This window comes from Dermochelys coriacea, chromosome 2, assembly GCF_009764565.3.
Source record: "Dermochelys coriacea isolate rDerCor1 chromosome 2, rDerCor1.pri.v4, whole genome shotgun sequence".
NCBI classification, from domain to species: Eukaryota; Metazoa; Chordata; order Testudines; family Dermochelyidae; genus Dermochelys; species Dermochelys coriacea.
This window is the reverse complement of record NC_050069.1, coordinates 178,536,029-178,548,106: the sequence shown is the minus strand read 5'-3', so window position 1 is coordinate 178,548,106 and position 12,078 is coordinate 178,536,029. Positions and strand designations below refer to the sequence as shown.

Here is a 12,078-nt window from a genome sequence, read left to right as displayed (position 1 = left end):
AGCATTACCACAGTAGTTCTGCTGTGTTGGGGGTTTTCCATGGACATTTTGCCCATAGGCAAAATTCTCCCCAACTGAAAAAAAATCTTTACGAGTATTTGATGTATCGAGATCTTTGAAAGTTGCAAGTATGTTGATCACATCCTTGGCCAGTATAACTCTGATAGGGCTTGAAATTCTTTGGAGAAAATCCAATTGTTTAACTAAACCTCAAGACTGTGAAATGATTTTGCTTTTCGATCCATAAGGAAACCATAGTAGACTAGAGCTGGTTGACTGATTTACACAAGTAAATGAAATTAATCATTAAAAAATTAACATGATTTTCGCCCCACCCCCAATTTTTGAATTGTTCTATAATAGGAATAAGTACATTAAAGTAAAAAAGATGCAAATATGTGTTCCAAAGGAGGTGGTAAGCCACCTTCAATTAGATCAAATACATCTAACAGGTATCAGTTGTTCTGGGTACTTTAATTGTTTCATTGTTTATCATCAGTCTTTTTGTGTGTATGTGGAATGTGCTCCTAATTTTGGGTGCCACTAAAGATACCAAACAGACCTCTTACCTGAAGTTACTTGTTCAGTAAAATCCAACAATAATTTTCTTTTGCACCTTAAAATTTCAAATATAACTCATTCCTCCTCAACAACACCAAGTGGTTCTTTATTTCCTCACTGTGAGGACTCACAGGACTAATAATCAGCATGACTTATGAGTCCTTTTTGTTCATTTTTGTAGTCTTTTAGGCCTACAGAAAGAATCAATACGTTATAAAGTGATAATAAGGACTTGTTATTTTAAGATGATATATTATGATATTTTACTGTAGTCTAATTAGGCTGTGCCAGGTTATAATAAATCTATAATATTAGGATATAGTAAGGCTGTTTTATATTATAGGATAATATATCCCACCTTCATTCCAGGCAAAGATCTCCCCTTGAATTTGAGGGAGTTTTGTGTAAAATGAGTGAGACAGACTGACCTCACTGAACATTAAGCGGTGGTGGTGCTGTCTGGCTTGTTGGAAAAGGTGTGTTCCCCTTTAACGGCTAGGAAGTGATTTGCAGTGGCAGTTCCATACCAGGTCAGCATGGGGATGCAAACCCATCCCTGCTCCCAGGTGACCAGAAGAAAAGTGGGGACTGTATATGTCTATGCTGGTGCAGAAAAAGACCTCTTTTACCCAGACCAGGCAGAGCAGCACGCACCCTCCTGCCTGTGGAGGTAGTTAAATACCAGGTTTTGTCATGATCCACTGTGGGCATTATGCCAGTCACACCTTTCTCAGAGGGATGGGAAGGAATTTTTCCCTCAGCCCCAGGTAGGCAAAGCGACGTGGGGGAGGGAGGATTCGCCTTCCCCACAGCAGGGTGGGGGTTTAGTTCGGGCAAAAAAGAAATGGGAGTTAGGTTATGATGTTGCAGGTCACTGTGTAAGCTTGGGGTGGATGTCCAGTGCAGGTACTCCATAGGGAAGGGATACAGTGATCAGATTAAAATGGATTGATAAAGAAGGTATTCTTTAAAGGAGTGGAAAGAATGGGGGCTCGGGGCTCTTATGACCAGTATGTCAGGGAGTCATCCCTCCTGCTCCTTTATAACCCACCCCCAACCTTCATTTGAGGAGGGGATAAGGTCCCAGCAGTGAACTGGCTAGGGACCAGGATGGGTAAAGGGGGAAGACAGACAGCAGCCCTCCCCTCTTGGGTATGTGTAAATGTTTATGGAATTATCTGCACTGTACAATTTTATCTACTGGGTACTCCTGGACATTTAGGAATAAAGTTGCAGCCTAATTGAATGACATCCAGTGTCTCCTGTCTTCCTTCTGGCATACCTGGACAATGATCTTTAGCTTTTCAGACCTTCATAAGAGTCCATTTATGAGGAGAAAGGGTCTGATTCTCCTCTTGCTTCTCCAGTGTAAATCAGAAGTATCTCCACTAAAGTTAACAGGGTTATACCATTGGAAAGTTGGTGGAAGATCAGAATCAGATCCATAATGTATCATTGTATATGAATTGCATCTAGCCATATTAGAGGAACATCTTAGCTATTGGAAAATAGAGAGAGAAATGCCTATCCTGATGGTACGTGAATGGATTTCAGCAGTGTCACAGGGTGCTACCAAGAAAGAACAGGTTTGTGGACTAAGGAATAATAAGGCATTACAAATAATTTTGAATCATTGGCTAGTTTCACAAAATGGACTATTCCTTTATTTATAGTCTCCAAGGTCCCACTCCGAAAGGACCCTTCCACCTTCATGAAACTACATTGACTACATTACACAGGGAATTAGGGCTTCTCTTCATAGATCAGGTTGTAGGGTGAGGGCTTATATTGATAAAATCAGAGTCTTGCTGGATGTAGCAGGAATCTCTCTGATACTCATTCCAATAAAAAAAATATAAAGACCCTGTGAGGTTTTTAGTAGTAGAGAAATTATCTGATTATATTAAACAAAATTGGAAGGGAGGTTGTTTGACGCAGCTCAAGCTGCCCCAGTAAAGCCTTTGTCATCTAACTTTGCACATGTTATTATATGCTCCTTCAGAGTCAACAGTTTCTTTGGAAAAGTCTCTGATTACTAGTACATTTATAAATTTTTATTCTTACATTTTAACATATAGCTCCATCAGCCCTCCCAGACGCAAGTGGGACAAGCAGCCTCACAATCCAACCTTCTGCATTTGGCTCACAGTCAAGCATCTATGTCTCAAAGCCCAGTGCATCAGGCTTCCTCTTCTTCCTCCTCATCCTCCTCCTCTTCAGCTTTGAGTGTTGGCCAGTTAGTCAGCAGTAAGTATTGCGCCCTGGCTCTCTCTTTCTCCTATCTGTTTGTTTCCATTCTTGCTTATCTTCCTTATCTACCTTTCCTTCTTATTCATATAATGGACTGTATATTGCTAACTGGAGTAATCTTTACCAATAAGAACTGCTCAGTGCTGTGATTCAAGGGGCCTAAGAAATCCAAACCAGCACTAAAAATGGTCATAAAAACTGTAGTAGCCCTTGATTAATTACCCTAATCGTGGACAAAGTGGCAACCTATCCTCATTCTTAAAACTAAAAGGTTTTTCATATTGTGCTGGTCTATCTGAGATCAGAATGATACCTACATGGGGGGTGGACTACCCAACATCTGCCTGTTGTGGGGTTTATGCACCTTCCTCTGAAGCATCTGTTTCTGGCCACTGTCAAACAGTATGCTTGACTAGATGGATCTTGGATCTGATCCAGGCTGGCAAGTGCTGTGTTCCTTTAGCCAACCTAGAAACTGAAGCTGGTGCAGAATAGATCAGCCTGCTTATTAAGTAGTGTATCTTTCCAGGAACATATGACACCAGTGCTCACCCGTATGCACTGGCTGCCTGCTGGTTTCTGGATATTGCTTAAAGTGACGTTTATTTTCTCCCAACAGCTTCAATGGGACAAGATCAGGAAAATATGAAAAAATGTACAAAATATGTGGCACCCTGAAAAAGTTGCCTTAGATAACTAAAGACTAATTTGTGTCTTGACCGAGTGTGTGAACTGACCAATTTGTGTGTGGACAGGGGAGTAACCGGACAGTAAGGCTTCCCTTTACTCACCTGTGTGAGCTGCCTTGACCTTGAATTCCAGCCATAAGTGGTCAGAGGCACTGTATGCCCAATTACTCTCTATTTTGGGCAAATGGAAGGAGAGTGGGCAAGGAATGAACAAAGCCTTGGCTCCATCCTTACCCATACATTGGGCCGGCATGGCTGAGATAATACACCAAGGGTAATAATTTAGGACTGATCCAGTGCCCACTGAAGTCAATTGAAAGCCTCACATTGACTTCAGTAGGATCAGTCCCTTACTGCTCCAGCAGGCAAGCAGTAAATCAGTACCTCATGTGGGGAGCAAGGGAGGAATTGTGGCCCTTTAAACAACAATTTGGTACCTGTCCTGCTCCTGAGACAGTAATGTACCCACTTGCTAAAAGCTTTGTCTAGTCTTTAGCTACAATTTAGCCCTATATAATTTTACCTCAGTAGGGATTTGCAGTATTTATTTCAGGTATAATTAGTGAGAATAGTACATTGCAAATATTCATGTGCCCGTGTCTATTTAAAAGAGGTAAGTTACTTAGGGATGATATCTGTGTAGTAATCTAATGAATTACTTAGGGCAAGATTCTGCCATCCTTACTCACATTGAATCATAACTTACTTTGCAGGTAGCCCTACTGAAATCCATGGACTAAGGGGCTACTCAACATGAGTAAGGGTAACAGAATCTGGCCCTTCATAGCTTCCAGTGAAATACATTTTCCATGTTGTCTGTTTCTGTTTGTTTTTCATTCTATGTATATATTTTCTTTGTGATGTTACATCCGTTTTCCCCCAGTATGTTTTCTAAAATCTTTCAGCCTTTTTAAAATTTCTGTATATTTTCTCTAATTTCCTCCTTTCTATTATAGATTATCTCCGATGATATCCTGTGATACCTTTTTATGTTTCCTTTTGTGTTTCATTTTTCTTTTCCTCTCTCTCTCCCACTGACTTTTTCCTTTAAAGGTTTTTATTTTAATTTTAGCTTTTAGGGTCAGATCTTGCAGCTGTTAGTCCTCATTCAGGCAAAGCTGTTCATTTAAATAAGAGTTTGAACTGAGCAAGGACTGCAAGATTCACTCCGTTTTTTTTTCCTTTTCCCTGTATACTGTACTTATCCTTATTCTCATATCCTGTGTGTGTACTCTTCTCTCAGATAATTCACTCCTTCTCCCCACTTGTTACCTTTCTTTCTTTCTTTCTTTCTTTCTTTCTTTCTTTCTTATTCACATACCCCCCCCCAAAAAATGTTAAGGGTCATTTTTCTCCTACTTCCCCATCCAGTTCCCTAACCTCTAATTCTTCTTCCCCCACATTTCTTGATCTTTCTCACCACACATTGCTATGAATACTATATCTCTCTTCCTCACGCTATGAGACCCATCTCTCCCTGAATCCCATTCTCTCTTTGTCTATCCAGGTCATCCATCATCATAGTATCTGAGCACTTTCCACAAATAAACAAACTACAACAAACTATTTCTCTCTTTCTTTTCCCCTCTCCTGTGAGCCTCTCCCTACTCTATTTACTTTCTGTTGTCCTTACCTGACCAGCTACCCTCTATTCTGTCTTCCACAGCGAAGAAGTCCTCACCCACATCTTCCCTCTTGCTGGTGTTCCTCACACCAGGAGTTCTACCTTCCCTCAGGGTGTGTTATTTCCTCTGCACTGTTTTTTGTCTACACAGATAGGAACAGATTTTCATTCTGCAGGAAAAAGAGCATACTCAGGCCTTACTTAATCCCTGCAGAGCTGACACTGGAAGGAGACATCCCTGAAGAAGGAGGAAAGCTCTCCAAGGCAGGAGAACAGGAAAGAATCTGTAGGAGCTTTTGAATCCCCTGGTTTCACACCAGATTCTCTCGCCTCCTCCTCCATTAATGCCCCCAGCACCAGAGAGGAAATTCCATGTGGTGTCTTCTCTGTCTCCTCAAGTGGAGGGGTTCCCAGTGTGCATCTCTCCAGTAGAGGTCCCAACTGGCTCCTTCTCCTCTCAGCAGAAGCTGGTAGCTCTGCAGCCATGGTAGAGCTTTAATCTAAACACTGATACTATTGACCATGACAACTCCATAAGACAGGCATATACCCCTTTTTCCTCATTGGCATTGTACTATCTACTCCACGCTATCAGCTGGATTTAAAAATCAAGCACCTTCTTTACAATGTAGAATGAGAAATTTGCATTAAAACAGGAGGGAAATTACAGACCTAGCAAGAAAGATGGCAAGAAAAATCTAACCGGGCAATAGTGTGAGATGGGCCTGAGCCATTATCGATGATTGTGTCAAAGGAATCATACAAAAACTAATTATCTGCATATATGAGCAGTAAAGGTCTAACTGAAGTCAAAGAAGTCTTGCCATAGACTTCAGTGGGCTTTGGATCAGACTCTAAATAGAAATCTGACCAAATCTGATCCAAAAGCTACTTTCTACAAAGTTCAGGGGTGGAAGAAAGTATTCCAGTACTACCCCTGTCTACTAATACAATCCCTATTCTAAAGACATCACATGAGAGTAACATGCCCTTTCACTAATACAGATACCAGCTATTCTCTACCATGCATGTCAGATATTTTCCTCCTCTGTTCATGTTTTGCATGATAGGTTTTGATCTCCATTCCCAAGGAGGAGTTGAGGCTAATTCTTTCCTAGTCCAAGATCCTAGTTCATGAAATGACCTTTAAGAGGATTCCACTCTTGCAACCCTGCCATAGCAAAAGAGTCCAGTTGAAATAAAACTCAAAGCAAATCATCCATAATCACGTACAGACAAACAAGCCTTAGCTTCTTACATCCTTTATCCTTTCCGTCCCAACAGGCTTCAATCTTTCCCTCAACTCCCAGCAATAGCTATAAATACCCTTAATACTGAGTTTGCTGCTTTCAGAACTACATTTAAAAGTGCCTTGGAAATGGCTGATTTGTCCATTGGTCTGTCCCCTAGCATCCTAAAACAAAGAAAGGAAAGAAATGGGGGAGGCCATCATCTTAATGCCTTGTATCCTTTGGATTATTCAGGGGACTCTTTACAATGTATTGTATCAGTGGGGTTATATACATTTCTGAAAAGATTTTGAAAGGCATAAAAGGCACTTAGGCTCCCAACTCCCATTTGTGTCTTTGAAAATTTCCCCCTTAATAACCACTGTGGTATGTAAGTCATGTGTGTACAGTAAGTAAGAATATTTCAAACATTTATGGGGTAACAGTTACTTTCTGTGAACAATCATACTTTGTAAACCCGAATGATCTTAGTTATATTTACACACACTAACTATATATAAAAACATACACTTTATACATATATATCATACACACACACAAATGTATAGTGTGTGTATATATTCCCTCCTTTCTTTCCTTTCTATTATAGATTACATATTACATATAAGTCCTAATTTATTTGAGCACATGCAGCCTTCACTGACTTCAACAGGAGTTGCATGGTTGAGTGCTCAACACTACACACACACGCGCGCACACACACACATGCATTCGATAGCCCACAGTATGGGATATAATCTTCTGCAATTCCATTTTTAAAATCCAAGCTATTTTGAAACTATGGAAGAGAAAAATAGCATTGTTTCTGATGAAAATTATTTAGGGTTTCTATTATTATATTTTAAAACATTCTAATCATTATAGGCTAAATTGATATGCTAAAAATCTCTCTCTATTGCTCTCATTGGTCTAAGAGACTTTTTAGATGGCATTTCAATCCTCAGGGAATTTTTACATCAAATTATAAATCCCTGAAAATGAAAGCTTTGTTACTGTAATACTGACAATCCTTAACTGTAGCAGTACTAGCAGGAGCCACTATAATGTGGTGTCCAGCACAGTAATGTAGTCTAGCACAGTCCTCGGACAGCTGCTTGCATTTACAGAAATAGATGGGTTACTGTGCTGAAAACTTTTCACCTAAGAAGTCTCAGGAATGAGGTGAAGAACAATAGAGATGGCTCGCTGGGAGAATGCCTTCACTACACGCAGGATTGAACAAGACTTTGAAATCTTCCACCATCCTAGTCCCATGCTGTCTCTGGCTTGGTGAATGCTTTCATTTTGCCAGGGATCAGTAGCTTGGGGGAGGGGGGAAAGTTTCATTCTCCAGCTGTTGTGTCATTTTCCTTGATAAGTCCTAAATTGACCGAGTTATCCAGCACCAAAGGAGCTTTCCTATGGTAGACATCCTTTATTATGTGCCCTTTCAGGGACAAAGGCTTCTGTGTCAGTAAACGGCTATGGAGAAAAAGGACAAATTTATTCTCACAGCTTCATAAGCATTATCTTCTGGGTCTAATGTAAAAGTAAAATATTGTGCAGCACTACCATCTAAAGCATGATTGCTGAAGTTGCAAATACTCTGCTGCTTGGTTGGCAACCTGATGGGGTGCAGAATGTAAACCCTGAAAGGATGTTTCCCCCAAAGACATGTTTGAAGCACTGGTTACAAAATTAAGATGTTTCAAACAGAAATATTTGGATGGGGTGGGCTTGAGTGGTTTTTTTGGTTTTCCTTTGGTTGGTTTGTTTGCATTTGTTCCAGCTAACGCAGAAAAGTCTTAATTTCAAATTTAAAGACTCAGCCCATTTTCATCAGTTGTGCACATTTTAAGCTCCAAAGGAAAAACAAATACCAGCACCTTGTGTGAGCCAAAGATAATCAGAGAAGATTGTGAGCGTTATTTGTTGAAACTGGAGGAGATTTTCAAAGGCAGGAATGGTAGTGAAGCATCTAAATCCCATTGATTCAAAAAGTAATAGCAAAAAAATTTTAAGTACATCAGAAGCAGTGCTTCTGTTTAGCAGTACTGCTAAACAACCACTGGACGATTGAGATGCTAAAGGAGCACTCAAGGACAATAAGCCTATTGCGGAGGAACTAAATGAATTCTTTGCATCAGTCTTCATGGCTGAGGATGTGAGGGAGATTCCCAAACCTGAGCCATTCTTTGTAGGTGACAAATCTGAGGAACTGTCACAGATTGAGATGTCGTTAGAGGAGATTTGGGAACAAATTGATAAAATAAACAGTAATAAGTCACCAGGACCAGATGGTATTCACCAAAGAGTTCTGAAGGAACTCAAATGAGAAACTGAAGAACTACTAACTGTAGTCTGGAATTCACCATTTAAATCAGCTTTTATGCCAAATAACTGGAGGATAGCTAATGTGACGCCAGTTTTTTAAAAGGGCTCAAGAGGTAATCCCAGCAATTACAGGCCGGTAAGCCTGATTTCAGTACTGGGCAAACTGGTAGAAACTTTTGTAAAGAACGAAATTGTCAGACACATAGATGTACATAATTTATTGGGGAAGAGTCGACATGGTTTTTATAAAGGGAAATCATGCCTCACCAATCTTAGAATTCTTTGAGGGGGTCAACAAGCATATAGACAAGGGGGATCCAGTGGATATAGTGTACTTAGATTTTCAGAAAGCCTTTGACAAGGTCCCTCACTAAAGGCTCTTAAGCAAAGTAATCTGTCATGGGATAAGAGGGAAGGTCCTATCATGGATTGGTAACTGGTTAAAAGATAGGAAACAAAGGGTAGGAATTAATGGTCAGTTTTCAGAATGGAAAACAGTAAACAGTGGTGTCCCCTCGGGGTCCGTACTGGAACCAGCCCTATTCAACATATTCATAAATGATCTGGGGAAAGGGGTAAACAGTGAGGTGGCAAAATTTGCAGATGATACAAAACTACGCAAGATAGTTAACTCCCAAGCAGACTGTGAAGAGCTACAAAGGATCTCACAAAACAAGGTGACTGGGCAAAAAAATGAAGATGAAATTCAGGGTTGATAAATGCAAAGTAATGCGCATTGGAAAACATAATCGCAACTATACATATAAAATGATGGGGTCTAAATTAGCTGTTACCACTCAAGAAAGAGATTTTGGAATCATTGTGGATAGTTCTCTGAAAACATCCACTCATTGTGCAGCAGCAGTCAAAAAAGGAAACAGAATGTTGGGAATCATTAAGAAAGGGATAGATAATAAGACAAAAATATCATATTGCTGCTATATAAATCCATGGTACGCCCACATCTTGAATACTGCATGCAGATGTGGTTGCCCCATCTCCAAAAAGATATATTGGAATGGGAAAAGGTTCAGAAAAGGGCAACAAAAATGATTAGGGGTATGGAATGGCTTCCATATGAGAAGCAATTAATAGGACAGGGACTTTTCAGCTTGGAAAAGACACGCCTAAGGAGGGATATGATAGAGGTCTATAAAATCATGTTTGATGTGGAGAAAGTAATAAGGAAGTGTTATTTACTCCTTCTCATAACACACGAACTAGGAGTCACCACATGAAATTAGAAGGCAGCAGATTTAAAACAAAAGGAAGTATTTTTTCACACAACGCACAGTCAACCTATTGAACTCCTTGCCAGAGCCTATTATGAAGGCCAAGAGTATAGCAGAGTTCAAAAAAGAATTAGATAAGTTCATGGAGGATAGATCCATCAATGGCTATTAGCCAGTATGGGCAGGGACGGTGTCCTTAGCCTCTGTTTGCCAGAAGCTGAGAATGGGCGACAGGGGGTGCCTCACTTGATGATTACCTGTTCTGGGCTAGATGGACCTTTGGTCTGACCCAGTATGGCCGTTCTTATGTTCTTAAGTTCTTACAGTGGAGGCACCTACCTGCCATTTGTGCCTTTGAAAATCTTCCCTACTGCCTTGAAATGAACTGTAAATACCTCGGTCTGCAAACTTGGTAGCATTTTAGTAAAGAAAATAATTAAGAATGTTTTGTAACTTCTGACAGTACCAATCTGTCTCTGTTAGAGGGAAAAAAATCCACTTTACACTTCCCAAGAAAATATAGTAATCCTGGACGGCTCAAACATAGTATGAAGCATTTACACAATTTAAAAAATATTTCAACAGATCCTCAAACAGCCACTGGCGAGGTGGATGGGGTGAATTTGGAGGAAATCCGAGAATTTGCCAAAGCTTTTAAAATCCGGCGCCTGTCTCTTGGTCTGACCCAGACTCAAGTTGGCCAAGCTTTAAGTGCCACAGAAGGCCCAGCCTATAGCCAGTCTGCCATCTGCAGGTAACAAGTTACATAATAAGCTATATTTTCCTTTCTTTGTTCTAAATTGTATTTATTATTCTGGAGTATACAAGTATTTTAATCATGTGTCCTTAGAATTAATTACTTACTTAGACTAGCAAATAATGTCGGTATCTGTAAACTGTACAGATAAACTGTACTTACTGTGTGCCTAAAGCAACTTTTGTCTTTTCCTTTTTTAACAAAAAGTATGAAACAATAAATACGTTCCTGGCATTGAGACTTAATTCAGTAGTGGAGCAGGAGACCCTGCTGATGCTGTATAAGCACCAGCTGACCCTCTTCATACTGTGCCATTTTCTACAGATAGGGTTACTGAACAGATATTTCATGGCTGCATCCCTGCTAAGTTAAAGCCTGTATTTTTGTGGTTTGCACTTCACATACAGGATGTTAATGATGATTTACCTAGGCAATACAGAAGGGAGAAAAAAATTACTACATGATATCTTGCAAACTTCCGAGCGTTAATCTTTTTATTACCCAAGTGTTAAAAAAAATATACAGAAAATGAATAAGAATGTGCTCTAATCTTAAGAAAAAAAATGATGCAGTCTTGATGGAGTTAAAGTGAAGTAGTCAGAAGCAAACACCATGTATATGTGTATGTATGTTACACTAATCCCATGTTTATGCATGAGGTAACAAACACACTTAGGTAACAGCTTTTTCCTCTTGGGCAATGCCTTATAGTCCTCCTCCATCAGTGAAAGCCAAGAAACCAACTCTAAGCTCATTTAAGTGGATTTTGTTCTTGGTGATCCATGAAATGCTCTGTCTTTTTATCTGCTCTTTATACTTTTAATGTATTCCCCATAGAACGGAAGTGTACTTTTCCTGCAGTTTAAGACTAAGGTTATAAATAACATCAGTATGGGGTAGTGAGCTTGCAGCTCACATTTTGCTCAATGATTTTCCATAAAACCCATTGATTGTTGTTAAATACAAAAAGCTCCATAGGATCCTCTCACTTCTATGGTCTCCCCTACTGTTTTTTCTTATAAGATACCTCCCTGTAGAAAATAACCTTTATTCTGTCTATACAAGGATACTACTGCTGGGAAATTTGTTTCAAGACTTGTATATTGTTATACCAAACAACATGTACTGAAGCATCAACACTAAAAAGCAACACCAATGATCTGAATGCTATTGCTGCTTGTTCCTAAGCATTAATTTTATTTCTCCTGTATGGTCAGTTGGTAAAGAACACCTAAAAAAGGAAGTGTTTTTAGCAACTGCCAATTTGTAGTAGCAGTAGGTTGCTTTTTAACATGCCATACTTTAAGTTTATAAATTGCAGTTTGCTTTGCTTATGTTTGGTTTATTTTCATCTTGTTTCTCCCCTCCACTCCCCTCCCCCGTCTCCCCACCTTTAACATGC

At 39.7% G+C, this 12,078-nt stretch overlaps 1 protein-coding gene across 1 annotated transcript in view; it reads left to right on the top strand.

Moving 5' to 3' along the window:
- The window catches only part of POU6F2 (POU class 6 homeobox 2), a 371,816-nt gene that overhangs the window by 352,584 nt on the left and 7,154 nt on the right, over positions 1-12,078 (top strand). The window contains exons 8-9 of the mRNA XM_038388395.2: positions 2,640-2,808; positions 10,505-10,673. Of these exons, the coding sequence (XP_038244323.1) occupies positions 2,640-2,808; positions 10,505-10,673 (338 nt within the window). The remainder of the gene's footprint in view (positions 1-2,639; positions 2,809-10,504; positions 10,674-12,078) is intronic.